The sequence below is a fragment of the Phaethon aethereus genome, assembly GCF_964289735.1.
Source record: "Phaethon aethereus genome assembly, chromosome: 25".
In the NCBI taxonomy this organism is placed as follows: domain Eukaryota; kingdom Metazoa; phylum Chordata; class Aves; order Phaethontiformes; family Phaethontidae; genus Phaethon; species Phaethon aethereus.
Window position 1 is genome coordinate 1,578,927 of NC_138601.1, and position 17,796 is coordinate 1,596,722.

Below are 17,796 nucleotides of genomic sequence, written 5' to 3' on the forward strand. Positions count from 1 at the left end.
TGAATAGCAAGGGCACTTTGCTTACAAAAAGGAAATTAGCCTGCACAAGAACACAGAGACTCCAAAGGGGCAAAATGAATGAACAGAGACACATGTATTAAAATGCTAAGCTAGTCTCAAAACAGAAAAAAAAATCCAGTTCCAATTATTTTATGGCTCCTACCACATGCCAAAAAAGGAAACAAATTGGCTAGAGTCCAACCTTGGTGTAAGACAAATACTGCTACACCAGGTCACAAATATATAAACTTTAAAAACCATCAAATGCCATCCTTTAAACACTAAACCATAAAGTTGTAAAATCAAGGTGGAATTGGACCAGTTTATCAGAACAGGAAAAGATTTGCCAGGGATCCCTTACAAGGTGCCCAACTGATCTCACAGAGGATGATCTTGCAAGTGCATAGTATGCTAAATCTATCAGATTTCATATTTAAAATAAATCTAAGGTAAATTTAGATTTACAATTTAGATTAAAGAAACAGTAAGACAGATGATCTCTCACTGCAGATTGCTTCTTTTGCTTTTAATTCCCTAGTCCCTCAGGCTCAAATGAAAACCAATTCCATACTTAGTCTGCTAATGTGTTTCCTTGGGAAAGCCTAGCAGACTGAGGAACATGAAGAGCACAAAACACTTGAGAAGCATCAAACACATTGAGAAGCACAAAACAGAGAGCCAGAAGGCATGCAGCACACCGGATACTCAACAAGTACTGAGGCTCTCCTGCTTTCTTCTGCTGAACCATCCCCTAGGATTATCTCGGTGCTGATGGTATCTTGGCCTCCACGCTTGTGTCTGTGGTGCAGCCAGCTAGCACTCCAGATGCTGACTCTTCCCTTGCCCTGGGTTCCAAGTACGAAGCTGACCGTTTCACATGCCCATCTTAACCGAAATTCATTTTTTACCATTATTAATACAATTTCTCCAAGTCTACAACAGGCTACTAATAAAATCAAAGCTTACTGCAGCAAAGATAGAATGCAGAACTCTTAATTAGTAACAGATTACAAGACCCACAACCATTCCAGACAGAAAAAAGAAAGAAGGAATTGCCAGCATTATGCCACATCATCTGAATATGACACTGCTGTGCCACTGTCAGACACCTGGAAATGCTCCAGACTTGCACATGAATCGGGATGGGAATGTATCTGAAGGCTGACTGAAATGGATGATGCCCAAAATCTGAGGATGGACATTCTAACAGAGCCCTCCCAGTCTGCAGGGAAAGAAGTACCATATTTAAACAATGAGGCATTTCATAACTATGAATGTTTAAATGTGGCTAGATATCTACAACCAAGGACATACATCTAAGTTGGCTACAGGTATAAGAATGTCTTTCACAGTAATTTTGCAGGTATGATGGATAACGCAAAGAACAACCTTCCAAAGGATGAGGGATGTTTACCATCCCAAGGCACGTAACTTCAGGAAACTCTTGACAACTGATTTTAAGTGAAAGGTTTGTTGCCCTGATCCCACTGTTATTCTGACTGTAAAGAACAGCAGAGAGCGCCCATTTCAGCTCTATGAAAATAAAAATCACAAATCTGAATTTGAAGACAGTGAGGACTTACCTGCTTCAGTTCAAAAAAATAGCAGCTACAGAGCACAAAACTCCAACCAACCACCTCAGAAAATGAATACAACTCACCAAAACATGATGTGCACTAGCACTAAAAATGCTAGTCTTACCGTTTTTGGGGGCTGGATTTGGTACTAGGCACAGTGAGATGACACAGGCCTGATGTGCATCTGACTCAAAGCAGGCAGAAATACAGCATTCAGCTTCCCCTGGGAAGCAGCAGGGCATGAAAAGGTACCAAAACATACCTCAGATGAGAACCATTTCAGACTAAATCAGGAAGATCTGTGCTGCTTAATACTGTATGCATAAGCAAAAAAGTTAGCTGAGGTTATAACTGTGCTTTAAGACCCTTCGCCACAAATCCAACTCCCTCCAAATGGTGAGTTTGCAGATGGGAACCCTGCATTTCCTGCCTCTTTTTGCACACTTTGCAGGAGCATGCCCACAAAAACGCAGAATTCTCCTCAGTGGCATTCTTTCATGGCAAAATACAGTGATCAGGGTCTCTCCTAGCTAGCACAGGAAAGGCTCACTACTTGTTATGCTCTGCCTTTGCATCCTGTTATCCCTATCTACCCAAAAGGAGACTCCTACCTTGCAGTACAGCTGGGCAAAATTTTCACTTCTGCCTCTTATTTAGCCAGTTTATTAAAACTGCAGACAATAAAGTGAGATCAGTAAAGGCAAAGGGTATTTTTACAGGGCCATTCTCAACTACAGCGTCCCCAGAGAAATTTGTTTTCTTATGTGCTTTCCACGTGACATTTGTCTGAGTGTGATTTGTAAACTCTGAAGTTCACAGGAGGGGGCCATCCAAAGGAGCACTTGGAGGAAAGTACAGTTTGGAGGACAGTCCATCTTGCTCCAAAAGACAATCTCCTCTGGTCCAGTAGCTCATGTCAGATAACGCACGACAAGAAACATAATTACACAAGTCAAAATCATTCCCCCAATCATGAAGTATTTATCTTGAAAGGCTCGCTTTTCAATCAGCCGCATTACTGTATTGGATAAGCCCAAAATGTTAGCAACATCCAGGATCTTCTTATGAGTACCCTAAGAATAAAAAGACAGCAAAGAAACAATTAACGTCGTGGTCCAACACTTCTTAGTCCACAGTCCAAGAATATTTCATCACAGGTGGCAAGCGATGAATTCTGATCAGCCAACAATCCCTACAGTTTAAGAGGAGATGGCCACAGGACCCTGGAAATAGCTGGATTATAAGACTAATTAATATACGAACAGGAATGTGGTTAAAGATACAAAACAATCTGTCCAAACAGAGACATCATAAAGAGTGGCTCGAAGAAAATGTGCTCCCTATGGAGGTGTTGTTAAGGGTTCTTCTGGTCCTTTGTCAGACATGCAGTCTATTAAGAAGCTTGAAGCTTCTTGATTACACAACCTTTCTCACAGAACTTCCCTCCTGCTAAAGGGCAGTTCGTACCAACAAGAGGTTGAAAAGGAGGTCCAGAAACTTGTAAGGCAAGTGCAAAGGTAGAGTGCAATGAAGAGGCATATAAAAATGTAATTAATGCAATTTCAAGAAATCCTTCTGGAGAAAAGCACTGAATCATAGAATGGTTTGGGTTGGAAGGGACTTTTAGAGGTCATCTAGTCCAACTCCCCTGCAGTGAGCAGGGACATCTTCCGCTAGACCAGGTTGCTCAGAGGCCTGTCCAGCCTGACTTGGAATGTTTCCAGGGATGGGGCATCTACGACCTCTCTGGGCAACCTGGTCTAGAGTTTCACCATCTTCATTGTGAAAAATTTCTTCCTTGTATCTAGTCTAAATCTACCCTCTTTTAAACTGTCACCCCTTGTCCTATCGCGACAGGCCCTGCTAAAAAGTCTGTCCCTGCTGAACAAAGGCTGCTAGCAGGTATACTGCAGGCAGGCCCACACCTCAGTTTTGTTTCACTGCTGAAGCAGTGGGTATTAAGAATGTGGATCCCACCAGTTACCATATCAGCAGTAAGCACAGAACAAATAAACACAGTGAGCTGCAGAACCAGGGGTACCAGGAAATGACATGGGGGCATCACTACTGCAGTGCAACAGGAACACTCCTAGTTTATTTCAGGGCAACGGTCAAAGGAAACTGTACGTAATACAGGCACAAAGATGTACTCTGGGCACAGTTCAGAGCTGGGTATCATCGCCTCTGGGAAGAAGGGAGAGAACACGTGGCTGCAAAGTCACAATGGTACAGGTAGGTGAGAAGCACCCTTTAGATAAGCTAGACAAATGGGTAACATACCAATGGACGGGCAGAGATGCTGCACTGAGCACCACTGCTCAGCTCACAGCACACAGTCAGGGACATTAGTCAAGACCAGCCTCCGTCGCACCTACATGTGCACAAAGATGGGTACTGCTAGAGAGCAGCCTTGTCACACCATGGTGACGATAATGGACCTAGTTTCTCAAACTGACTTCTGGGTCCAAGTCCTTAACAGAACACCCTGCTTCTGAAAGCTGTAAGACTTATGTTATTTCTTCTCTGAGCAAGGTCAATAGCACAGATTCCCATCACAATGCTCACCTACCACGTTTTAAAATAAAAACTCTCCAGTTTCTGTTCTCACAGACCATCTTTGGTCTCAAAAGAATAAAAAGATTAAAATTTGGAGTTGTTTTGAATAGCAACCTGACTTCGTATCAGAAGAGCTCTCTGAGAACAGAATTTATATCAACTATATTAGACATACATGCACAAACAGTTTCTCAATCCATAAAATACACAGATTTGCAATACCAAATTAGGTAACCAGTTTCTTCTGTAGAAGGCTGTGTAGGTATTTAGGCCCTTTTCTGAAATCAAGTTACATCTCAGCTGGTAAAACATAATCACATTTTTCTCCTTCATTTCATACACCTGACTTTAAAACTCTGGATACTACACTTTAAAGTTCAGCATTTTTCCAGTCTCTGGAACAATCTTTTCAAGCTACTTCAGAACAAAATAAAAGTTTGCTTGGAGAAACAAAAATATGAAGTTTAAAATAAAAGCAAACAATAGAAAAGTGAAGACTCTTTAATTCTGGCAGTCTGTGGAACAGTGGAATAGTATAACTAGAACAATTAAAGCCTTGCGATAATTTGGGAACACTTGGTTCATAGCTGTCTCTATTTCTATTCAATACCTAAGAAGTTCTAGATTAACATGCTTCCAAATTTAGCTTCTGAAGTTGTCTCTATGCTAGCTGCTTCTCCCAGATTTGTAAACAGGCAACAAAGTCTTTGATAGTGTAAGAAAAGCTAAGGGGAAATTACTATTGTCCTGGTTTCAGCCAGGATAGAGCTGGTTTTCTTCACAGAAGCTAGTGTGAGGCTATGTTTTGGACTGAGATTTGGATGAGAAAATGTTGATAATGTGCTGATGTCGTGAGCTGTTGCTAAGTAGTCAAGGACAGTCCAGCTTCTTGTGCTGGCCTGCTAGCAAGAAGGCTGGGGGTGCACAGGAAGCTGTGAGGGGACACAGCTGGGACAGCTGACCCAGGCTGGCCAAAGGGATATTCGCCATACGGCATCATGCCCAGTACATAAACTGGAGTTAGTCGGGGGATGGAAATCGCTGCTTGGGGACGGGCTATCAATCACCATGTGGTGAGCAATTGCTGTATAAACATCACTCGTTCTTGTACATTCCTTTGTCGGTATTATTATTGTTGTTATCATTGTTGTTTCCTTCTCTCTTGCTGTCCTATTAACTGTTTTTATCTCAACCCACAAGATTTTTCCCAATTCTCTCCCCCATCCCATTGAGGGAGGGGGGAGTGAGCAAGCGGCTGTGTGGTGCTAGTTGCCGGCTGGGGCTAAACCATGACAACTATGAACAGATCTTTCCTCAAGGAGTGAGAAGAAATATCCCCCTGAAAACATAAGAACATGATGCTCCCAAAAGAACAGACTATCCGTAGCAGTGGGCAGAGACACACTAACTTTACTATTGCAGTTCTGACCTGAAGTATGCTTGACTTGCCACAAGTTGGCAGCTGAGGCAAGACGTGCTTATATTTGCAAAAGGCCCATCATGATCTAGTAGGAAGCCAGGCACATTACTGCAATCTAACTAGCAAAAACAGCAAGACAGGACTGTTGACTACAACAAGAAATAGTATTTCCTCTCAATCTCTTTGAGGCAGCAGGTACTGCAAATGTTCCTTTATCATATTTACCAACCGTGGTTAAGTTCTCCTGACTTGTGATGTATGCACTTTCTTCTCAGGAACCCCCCAGAAGCCAAGTGCTTCAGTCACTCATCAGAGATTACCTTGAATCAGTGACTTACCATCTTGTAGAATTGATAACCTCAAAGCCCCTATGTGAAGCACAGGCACACTCATGCATTTTACTGATCGGATGCCCCAAGCCACTGTTACCAGCCTCCAAAGCCATCCAGTGCTAAACACAAAGGACAAACGTCCTCTGTCATTACACCCTGCGGTGGTCCTGTCCAGTGCTTTGGGAATACCAGCCAGCCTGGACCTCTCTGATGAGGAGGAAGTAGGCTTGTGAATTGCAACAGATACTAGGATGAAAATAAGCCCCTAGCAACTCTACCCTGTGAAGACACCCAGCTCTGGTAACTCCTAGGACATGGGTACCAAAGGCACTAGAAGTTGCTCCAGCAAAATGCTTATGCACATGTACACAGTTCAGCTATCTGTACGCAAGCTGGCTAGGCTGCCTTTATAGTCAGTGAAACCCTAGTCTGCAATCCATGGAGCTTAAGGTGTGATGGATCTGACCAAATGTAGGGATTTGTGTTAGCCTAAAAAAATGCCTAAATCCTCTGGCAGATAGATACCGAAACAAAGCAATATCACAAAACAGACAACAATAGCTATCCCCATCAGAAGATGAATACAACAGAGATAGGGATTTCCCCAAATTTTTCAGAAATCCAGCTCTCCCCTAACAGACACTTCTTATGAAAAAGCTTTTTGTATCTTTGAGCTATCTGCTTAACATTTCACATCACTTTCAACAGTCTTTAAAATAAAAGGCAAATATTTATTATTAAGACACATGAAGAAATACAGCTGTCATTAACAGTATTCAGGGAAGGATATATTGCTGAGGTGCATTAGACCTGAGAGAGTATTATCTCTATTACTTATCTTAAACACAAGTACTTCACGACAGCTTTTTCAGTGGTTGCCTGAGTGATGTTCATCTGATCAACATCTATTTTCCAAGCTAGCCATTACTTCCCTTTCTTCACTTGAACAAAAAAAACCCAAACAAACAAACAAAAAAAACCCAGAAGGGAACAAAACATAACATTCAGCACTACAGCTACTAACTACCATGCAGGTGAAGACTGCTAGGCCACCCAGCCACAAAAAGAGCTTAACAGGTGTTCCTGATGATGTAGGATTTCAGGTTGAGTTAAAATAGAGTTTGGGCCTTTCACAGCATTCTCAGCTTGAAGCAGTGTACTGAAACAAACTCATGTATTTCTTTTACTTAGCCTGGTCATCATAAACACAGAAAAACGTGGGGTCTTTTTGGTAAAAGATGATGCCCCCACCTTTAATGTCACTCTCTGGTCCCTCAGACCCTGAAGGATGTTGGTCCCACTGCCAATAAGATCGTCCATGCCACGATGGGCATTCTGGAGGGATTCATTAAACTGTAATGTTTCGTCGATCGGTATGGTGGTGTCAGAGTCCTGTAGGGGAAATGCAGGGTCTTGGTTACCTTGCCTGCTCACTCATACTGCCCAAACAGTTAGATCCAGAAAAAACATGCAGAAACAAATGCGGCAAAAACTTGACAGGACTTGAAGGATTATGTTTTAAACATTTTTTTTTCATAAGGATATTAAATACAACATTAATATTTGAGTTGAAAAAGTAATTTAGAGAAGCCTACAGGAAGCAAGCCAAAAGGCAAAGCTGATCAGCTGTTCAACTGCAATTAGATCTCGAAGGATAAAACGTCACATTAAAACTGGAGAATTTTTTATAATCTGAGTTTATCATAAATGTAGGAAAGGGTATTACAAGAGAGAAGATCAAAACTAACAGAAGGTGTTTAACAAGGAGTCATTTGATCATTGCAAGTGAAAGACTTTTGAAAGACTTAATAACACATTTCTAAGTGACAAGACACCTGCAAAACACAGTATCTGGGAAATGACATTCTATAAATTTACAACATGGTGCAAATTTCTGATAGTGAGAGCAAACAGACATGAACCTAGTTCCCTGAAAGTCTGACTCACTCAACACCCATGGCCTTATTTAAAAAAAAAAAAAAAAAAATTTACATTTTTCCAGAAAAGATGCATTACCTCAACTAGAAACTATGAATCTTGAAATGGATATAACTGGATAAAATTCTGTAACCTGGGTTGCACAACAGGTCAGAGGATGTGATCACTTTTGTCTTTCTAAGACTTCCAGTTTAAACTTCTCTGGACACTATTCCAGCAAGAGAGTCCAGATAATAGCTCATCAGTCCCACACTGTTTTATGAACAGGAATCATGATACTGGTAAGAGGCAAGTGTGGAAACACTGGCTTACCTGCTTCCACATACCCAGAACAAGAACTACCGAAATGCAGAATTCATTCTGCAGAAGATGGTTAATATCCTGCATCTGACTGTCAGCTGCAGTTTACACGCATGTAACAATACCAAACTTGCTCTGAGTAGACTCAGATGATTACTGTAAAAAATGTTAACATGGGAATGACATGTACAGTCCAGTGTTAGGTGTTGTACTGCCTAGGTGGGTGTTCTGCTTACTGTAAAAGAAGGAAGAATGAACGGCAGAGCTGTTAGCAGTTGCAGGGTCAAAGTTACTGGATGAAGAAGTCGTGACAGCAAAAACATCTCTCTGATCAAATGTTAATGAAGCACTAAGGTTGAAACAAGTGCCTTGTCTTACATGAGTCTGCAGAGCAGAAGCACTTGGATTTGCATCTGAATGGCTATTATTTCAGATATTTATTAAACTTCAAATCAGCGGGGATTCCATTTCCTATACGAGGAGCTTATAGGGTTTTTTAATACATCACAAGGCAGCAAGAAAAATATCAAAGTAGATTTTTGACCTTTCTCACAGGGAGACTGGATGGTATCATATCTTTCATTTGCTGTTAGTGGTTTTCTCCAGAATGGTACAAGGGAAGGCTTTAAAGATAAAGACCATATTTATCTTCGAATTAAGCAAAATGTTCAGAAATGCTACAGCTTTCAAAAACTGTTACCTATGTGACTGATTTATTCAGGATGCTTACATGCTCAGCTGACATTTCTATTTAATAGAATAGGGTAATATATAAATAGAAACTGTGTAAACTTCTAATCAAAACAGATAGGCCAAAAACTGACATATAAATCATTCTCCTATTAAAGGGTCATCCTACTTTAAAAGTCACATTTTTGTAATGAGTTAAAAGAAATAGAAAATATTCATGCTTTTTTTAATCTTGAGATACCTTTCAACATCTAAAGGAGAAAAAAAACAATTCACCATTTATTTTGCATTTGCAAGCCTCCTACTGCTCTTCAGAACTGTTCCACTTACACATGTTTTATTTCTGAATAAAAAGTTTTCCTATAGGAAAATTTCTCTGTATCTGCAGAGGAACACCACAGTGTTTTGAAAATAAATCAGGTTTCAAATGTTCCTTGCAAGTCTTGTTTATAATTTCAAAATAGCCAACAAAATGCTAAATGTCATCTTCATGTCAGGCTTGGAAAAGTGCATTGAAACTCCTAAATCTCAGAAAATAGGACCGCTCATGTTCACTCTTCCTTGTCCTAACAGTGAAGGACAACACAGAAAATGAATGGTAGGTTATATGCCTTTAACAAAAAAAAAACCAAAAACAAAACAAAACACCACCCCAAAGAAACAAAAACCAACAAAACAAACCAAAAAGAGACTAGTTTTTGAGTTACAGAAAAGTGAAATCTGAAAGCAAACCTGTATTATTCAGAAGAAAATTCCTCCCAGTGGAGGAACTAAAAATTAACAAGAACAGGTGGAAACACATTCCTGTCGTAAAAAACTTTTGAATCATTTATAGGTAAAAAGCAAGGTTTTTTTCCCCAGCTGTGTGATTTATATTTAGACAAATTCAAGCCTGCTGACATCTACTGACAGCAGGGTGTATAACTGCAAAACATTTTACAAATCTCAGGATTTGACAAAGACATGTGACACAAACCCAAGTAAAATGTGTACTGTGGTACCTACCTCATTCACCCCTTTGAAACTGCTATATAAAGTCAGGTAGAACTGCACTGGATAAAATAGGAGCAGCAGTTTCTGGAGTCTTTTACTACTGCCTCCTAATACGCAAACTTTTCCTCATGAGAGAGTTGTACTTCTTCAACACATATTGTTGCTCTTTTCTAACTTTATTCCATTTACATCTCACAGCAGCAATCTAATAGAGTGATGCCTACATCTGCCTGAAACTTCTCTGAAAGACTACAGCATCTAGAACAGAGACATCTAAGACGAAGAATATTTACATTAGTAGTGAATGTACGTGCAAGCAACTCCTCTCTTTGTCGCTCCTGCTGCTCCCGGATGTAACGGCGATGTTGAAAGTTCCTCAGAGCTGTCTGCAGATGCTGAACATCATACTTCAGCTGGTCAACTCGCCTAGAAAGGATCAACAACACGAAGACATTCCCAGGGATAAAAATACCATTCTTTTCTGGTGTTTTTATATGAACAATGGAGCATTATAAATTAACAGTGATGAATAATAAAGAATGATGAGTTCTACTTATCTAGAAGATAAAAGAGCATTCAATGTTAGGCCTATATTCCTGACTTTGATCTTCTGTGCCTCATTTTTCTACTGAACAGGTGATTATTTAACTGGAGACTAACAACAGAATGTGAAGCAGAATTCCTGAGCTGTCTTGGACATCCTAGCCCATGACTAGTCTGTTCAGGAGTGTTATATATATATTTCTCATTTAACACAGATTTGGAAAGATGATAGGATTTGTACAGTTTCTATTTTATTAATCCCATTCACATAAAACGTGAACTAAGCTTTCAAGTTTCATTAATTAGCACCATGTTCTTAAATTTGAGATTTTATTAAAAGGGGCTTAAAAGTCAGTGGGCAGTACAGGAGACATCTCCATTAGGCTAAAACAAATAATGTCCAGAAGTCCATTGTCTCTGATTAAGTGTTTGATTACTATAAAGAAAGCCTAGATGACTATTTCAGATACTGACCTCTATAACATAGGTGACATGAAATCCAACCCTAGTATCTACAAAGACATTTTGTGACTAAACATTAATAGTAGAGTCACAGAATAAATTAGAACAGTAAGTCCTGAGGCCTCTGGTCCAACCTCCTGCTCAAACCAGTGCTCACTTTAGAAATTTCCTTACTTTAGTCACCAACAGCTTGGAAAATGGTCCAGAGAAAATGACACCAACTGAAATAATTTTACTCCTTACCTCCACAAATGCCATTGAAAGCAAATGCCATATAGAGTAGAAATGTTTTTAAGCATCCAAGTGCCATGTTCTGCTCATCTCAGAACAGAGCCATGAATCCAGCTCCATCACCAGTCTGTGGTTAAATGCAGGAAAGTGATTTTGCCTCTGTGCCTCAATTTTGCTACTGTAGAGCACAGAGATAAGTTATGCAAAGCATAAAGGTTTCACTCAAATCAAAGGGCAAAGGGCTTCAATAAATTTAATGAAAATAATTACAAAGACTACATACACTATTACAGCAAAGAAGGTGAACTTACAGTTTAGCATTCTGTCGCTTACTGGGAGGTTCTTTGCTGGACAAGATTTCCAGACGCTCCAAGTTGCTGAATATATTGTCTATTCTTGCCTGAATCTCATTTTCTACTACTGCAAGGAAATAAAAATGTGATTTTATTTGAATTAAAGAAGTGCAATCTGATTGAAGGTTAAAGCTCAAAAGCACTCAAACCAGGATTTAAAACCCGACAGATGCAAATCCTTACTGGACAACAACACCAGCAAAAAAATCAGGTAACAGAGAACTATACGTATCATGAAAAGCCACTTCTTCAACTGAGTAATTTGAGACTCTTGCCTTCTCCTCCTCCTCCTCTGAGAAGGGAGCTAGGAAAGTCCCTGCTCTTTCAAGATATCTGAGCCCCTTCCCCTGTCAGCTCCATATATTAGGATTTAAAGTTCCCACAATCTCCCTGCAGCCCCTTCCCATTCCCTTGGCAGGATTTGCTCACACAAGATGATTCTTGCAACAATGGCAATTTAAACATCTGAAAATTGTTAACACAGAGTTAATATATGCCATCCGTACCTATAGCAGGAGAGACTGACAGAGCATGGGAAGGATTAAGAGTTCATAGGAATTGGCAGATTGGACAAAGAGCTCAGAAAAACCTGGCCAAAACAGGGCTGGGAAGCCCTTGCAAGTGGGAAAACAAGGCCTCAAAATAATTGCCTCTGTAATCATTTACATTGCAATTGCTTCTGATAATCACGTAGAATTAGCATAAGGGAAACAGTGCACAATGCAGACTCATACACTTGTACTATAATGAGGTGGGAAACATACAACTGGGGAAAGAGAATCATATGTTTTCAGTTACTGTAGTCATTGTACAGCAAAACTGGGTACAAGCCACAATCCCCTTCCTCATTTGACAACCACATTTTCTAACCATGTCACAATCCTGCATTTCACAACTTAAAGAATTGCAGAGAAGGGTGAAAGACAGGAGCGCTATTAATCACCTGACATTCTTGTCTTTAAAGAAGGTGAGCTGTAAGGCTGTGGGTACACACCCTCCAGAGCATATCCACAGACTGATTATTACAGGGCAGAAGCACGGTCACGTCCGTGCAGCCATGAGGATGCTCCCGAAGTCTCAGAGTGCCATGGTCAGACATCGTATAAATAATCACCAAATCCTATAGGGACTGTTTGTTCTTATTTAGGCTAAAGAGGTATACATTATTAACCAACTGCTAATTACTCCACAGTATCTCAGGACTTTCCAGAAAACTGCATTCAGCAGAACCCAGGAAAGTGAAAGAGCACATACAACCCCTTTTCTTTGCCCTTTGATCTGACACAATCAAAGAATAACCAATTCATATATGTAGACACAAATCAACCACATCATTCTAATTCATCTCTCCATCATTTAGAACTGCTAAACCTAACAGAAAAGCAATCAGGAGAGCAGACAATTACATCAGCTTTTGCTAGTCCAAACAACAGTAATACTATCTTGGTCATCTTACGCTTTTCTGAGCTAAGAAGGGATTATTTCCCCAAAGTTAGAAAAGGAAATCTGCAACAGAAAGTTTCATTTCCTGGCTCCTATTCCTGCTCTTCAGCCAAAAGATAGTCCTTTTCCCCATAAATTCTCAAATACACACTAATATCTAGAGCACATATCTGTATCTTTACATACATATATATAAAAACAGTACGTTAATTTATTGACTATGTAATATGGTGCATAATACTATCTCAAGTAGCACAGGCAAGATGGCAAATTATGCTATTTTTCAAGAGGTTCCAAAATCACAGCCAGTGAACAGCAGTCTGTGAAGTCTGGCATTGTATTAAGAGTAGTACAACCACCACAAAAAACAGAACCAGTAAACAAGTACTTCTTTTTTGATAGGCAAAGTTATCACAGCCCTTTCTACAGCAAAGTCATGCTTCACAAATGTATTTAGGGTAACAGAGGTCAGTCAACATGTGTATAAATGTATCCAGTCAATGCAGTGTCCTTTCATTTCAGAAGCTCCTGATGAAGCTCGTTAGCAATTACTCATACAGGAATTAAGGCTTCAAACACAGGTTCTAAATACATTTGCCAATTCTGCACTGGGGTAAAAAGTCCTGCCACAATATATCGTTGCATTTTATTACAGTCATTCTATTAGCACAGGGTTATAGTCCAAACTTACTGAAGCAATTTCAGACCTAGTTGTTCTACGTATTTCTCATAAGCAGATGGAATTACAGGTTCTGACTCTGATACAAACAAGAACTATTAGAATCATCCTGCTTAAATTCCTGCACACCAGATAACACCATTTTCCCCAGAAACTGGACTAAGCATCTTTTGGGGAAGACTGACAGTCAGTGGATGCTTAAGGAACAGCAAAATAACAGGGCAGAAAATACAGTTACATTTCTCAGCTTCCGAGCTTCTAACAAACTAGCCTGGTGATGTCCTGAATTTGCAGTTCTGTCCACATCAGTGTGGGGTTTTTTTAATCTGTTTATGTTGAAGGCCTCCATAGGTCTTCCTCATACCCTGAAATGAGTTCCAAAACATCTAGCAGCACCAAAAAATATCTGGCATTCCTGTATCAAGACACTGTAGAAGCATCCACTGTAAGCAGTACTTGTCAATTAAAGAATTACAACAGGAAGATGACTTGAAGTAAATTCTTGTGCTGTCTTTTCCACTCTGTCCTTCATACAAAACATCACCTTATTCAAGTCAAATGATAAAATAATTTTAATGCATTCCAAATTGGTGATGTCTCTGACCAGTTGATCACAATGACTGAAGAGACAAATTCATTCCAATAATGACTGTAAATTGTAAGTTCAATAATAAAGCATACAAGGTTAAAGATGCAAGCTAAATCAGATGAGTACTGGAGTAGGACTTTTCTCACTACTTAATTACTTACAGTGTACTGACTCTTTGTCTGAAGTCTCCAGGCGCCCCATGTAAGATTGGACTTCATGGACTTGCCTGTCAAAAGACAAAGACTAAATTAACAGAAGTCAGTTATCAGCTATAAAATCAAATCATTTTTCAGTACCTCAATTTTCAGCTTCTTTTACTTAGAAATACTTTTTAGAATAGAACAGGAACCTGCTATATGGTTCATATTCAGGTTCATATGTACATGGTGTGTGCCGTCAACCCATCACAGAGCACGAAAAAACAACCCAATTCTTCAGTATGAAGAAAGCTGTGCTTTCACTTAATATGCATCTACAAAATAACTTTGTTTAAGAACAAAAATAAAGGTTAAAGGGCTTTTTTTTCTTCAAAGATTTCCAATCCAGTTCTCCCTTTTCGTATTTATAACCTGAATTGGGGCTTTCTTCTGTGCCTGGCATTCTGAACGCCACTAAGATCTACCTACTCCAAGACAAGCATGGATACAAGACTCCAGATTCACACTAGGAACTCAAAAGTGGTGAGCACAACAGAAGGAAGATCTAACTGGGAGAAGACTTAGTATAAGCGAGAACTTAATAATAGATCTGCAGTGAAGTACTACCTACGTACACCACTGAAGTCAAGAGTGCTGATGAGACACCATACCTTTATGTTACTGCATAAATGGGTAGTATGCATCTTCAACACTAAACACAGGTTTTGTCCCTCCTCAAAAAGAGAACAGAAGCACTGGCAAAGGTTCAGAGAAGGACAATAAAGATTATGAAATGTAGAGCAGCTTTTATACAAGGAACAGCTGTTCAGTCTGGACTGGAAACTATGACAGGGAGGTATCTTAGAACATAAATGGCACAGGAGAAGGTAAAAAAGGAATGACTTTCACTGTCTCTTACAACATATGCATTACAGAGGCATCAAATGAAATTAAAAGATAGCTTAAAAATGAAGAGAAGGAACTCCTGATGCCAGACAAGCAGTGGCAAACAGAAAAAAAAACAAACCACAAACACTGATGGGGTGGTTAAATCCCTCTGTTTCAAGAAGCCCCCAAGCCTCAAATTTCTGGGAGGTTGGGACAATATTTAATGAAAGTATCGCCTATGCTTGCCCATTTCTTACTGTCTGTCCTAGAGATCTGCAGTAAGACAATGCTGAACATATACTGCGACAGATGGACCTTTGATGTGAATAATCTCACAGCAGCTGGGATTCAGACTTTAAGAAAAGCACTTTAAAAATTACAAAAATATCATGACCTTTTTCAAAAAAATTTAAGAGATCATAATTTTGGTCACATTAGTGACTCTTTTTCTGGTATATGCACCGTTTGATAACTACAGCACAAATGTTTATGAAGTCAGACCTCTGAAACCAACTTACCTTACAGACTAATAAAATATTTATTCTTCAGTTATATGAGATTTTTAAATATCAGGGCTACCTTCCAAATCGTGACACTGTGCTGCTAAAGACATAATTGAGTATGTCGTAAGTACCGTATTACTTGGAATTAACTAGAGAACCCATTCAATATCCAGAATCTTCCAACCTATACTTGTTCTATATTTTTTTCAATTAGTTTCTCTAGGATGCCCCAGACAGCTTGAGACTCGCATTGCTCTTAAAATGCCTGTTTAGAAACCCAGGTGTAGGAGTCAAATCAGATCACATGCAACTGGATCAGAAAAACTATTTCACACTCGCCAGGACTCTTTCCGTGACAGAAAATACAGTCAGTCTAGGGAAAAGGTGGGAAGAAAGTTTAAAAATTCAGAGTATTCCCTGACTGACAACAAACTACAACAAAAACACAGCTCAGTGACTATGATTTCCAGAGTAGCTGTGGATGCTCCATCCCTGGAAGTGTCCACAGCCAGGGTGGATGGGGCTTTGTGCAGCCTGATGTAATGACAGATATCCCTGCCCATGGCAGGAGGGTTGGAGTGGTGAATCTTTAAAGGTCCCTTCCAACCCAAACTGTTCTGTGACCACAGAATAAGGCAATATGGAAATGGGAACAAGACAAGATTATCCTCTTTATCAATTACAGTTACTATATTGGCATGCATTTCTGGATCAACAGCAAGATTTCCCGCTCTTCCCTACAGGGTCACTCCATACCACTGTTTAATGAAGCTCTGTTACCACACTACCTCCTTCAACAGAGCACAACAAAGAAACCCATTACCACTGAAAACTGGAATATTTGCATTAATTTTCTCCTTTGGCTCTTTCCCCCAAGCTATTCCATAGCACACAGAGCTGCAAGATTCCTTGCCTTATTTTGCAATTTTCTTACCACTTCCATCTCACCAGATCAGCATTATCTGTGAAACAGTGTTTTATATCATCAAGGAGTCACCATTTCCCGAGGCAGTTTACATGCTGTCTGCTAGTGACCATGGAACTCCGCTGCCATAAAAATCCTGCTAAATTAGAATGCCTTAAACGTATGTACATCTGGTAAAACAGAATCCCTTGTTCTCAGTGAATACTTGCAATGCTGTGCTTTAAAACCCCGAGGCGAGCAGGCTTTGCTTGCTTTCGGACTGACGTGGCTAACAGCAGGCTGGGACAGCGGACAGACACACGGCCAGCCGGGAAGGACAGGCTTTTACTTCCTTCCGCGGCTGAAACACAGGCCTCGGGGCAAGGCTCCGGGGTGGACGATGACAATTTATATGAGAGAAAAGCTTTTAAAGGGCGCTGAGAGCGCGCTGGGCCGCAGCCAGTGTCCGCCCTCAAACTCTTTCCCCCCTCCGGCAGACCGCTACGGCCCAGCCCGACGCCGGAGCTTCCCGCGGGCCCCCGGGCGCTAGGCCGGTTACCGCCCCCCGCCCGCCGCCGCCGCCGCCGCTTCACGCACTTGTTAGTCTGGTGGTAGAGCCCCTCCATAACGGCGGCGCGACCCGCTCGGCTCCGCTCCACCGCCCACGTCGCCGCCGTCCACTTCCGGCCCCGCCGACTTCCGCTTCCGCCGGCTGCGGCCACACCCCGCCGTTCAGGCGCCTGCGCCGCTCCCAGCGCCAGGCGCCGCCGCCAGGGCGCGCTGCCGGATCGCCGTCCCGCTGCCGGGCGGCGGGGACTCGAGGCGGCGGGGGGCTGTGTGCCGCGGTGCGTGCCAGCTCCGCCTGTGTGCGGAGGCTGCCGTGCCTCTGTTCTCAGCCCGGGGTTCCTTGGTGGCCGGGTGACACGGGCAGTTGTCCCCGGCTCGCCTTTCCCACCCCCCGTCCTCATTTGCCCCTACATCCCCTCATCATCATCTCTGAAGGCTGCCAGCAGAGAGGATCATCCAAGTGTGGGTGCCTGAAGTCCGCCTGAACCATTCCATGACTCTGATAGAGAAGGTGTGGATGTCCCACTCTCAGAAGTGTCCCAGGTCAGGTTAGACAGGGCTTTGAGCAACCTGATCTAGTGACATGTCCCTGCCCGGGGGACGGGGTTTGGACTAGATGATCTTTAAAGGTCCGTTCCAACCCAAACCAATCCATGAGTCTATCAGGTATGCACACTATGAAGTAGTTATT

General features: G+C 41.3%; 1 protein-coding gene across 4 annotated transcripts; it reads right to left on the bottom strand.

Moving 5' to 3' along the window:
• Positions 1-2,488: 2,488 nt before the first annotated feature.
• Positions 2,489-17,164, bottom strand: GOSR2 (golgi SNAP receptor complex member 2; the record flags this gene model as incomplete). Of its 4 annotated transcripts, XM_082010740.1 has the most annotated exons (6): positions 2,489-2,650; positions 7,137-7,277; positions 10,100-10,232; positions 11,354-11,462; positions 14,268-14,332; positions 17,136-17,164. In XM_082010740.1, the coding sequence occupies 6 exons, from the start codon at positions 17,162-17,164 to the stop codon at positions 2,489-2,491; spliced, it is 639 nt and encodes a 212-aa protein (XP_081866866.1). The 4 variants fall into 4 exon arrangements, with proteins under 4 accessions (XP_081866866.1, XP_081866868.1, XP_081866869.1 ...); XM_082010742.1 differs by lacking the exon at positions 17,136-17,164 and having other exon boundaries at positions 11,354-11,459; positions 14,268-14,325; XM_082010743.1 differs by lacking the exons at positions 7,137-7,277; positions 17,136-17,164 and having other exon boundaries at positions 11,354-11,459; positions 14,268-14,325.
• Between the last annotated feature and the right edge of the window lie 632 nt (positions 17,165-17,796).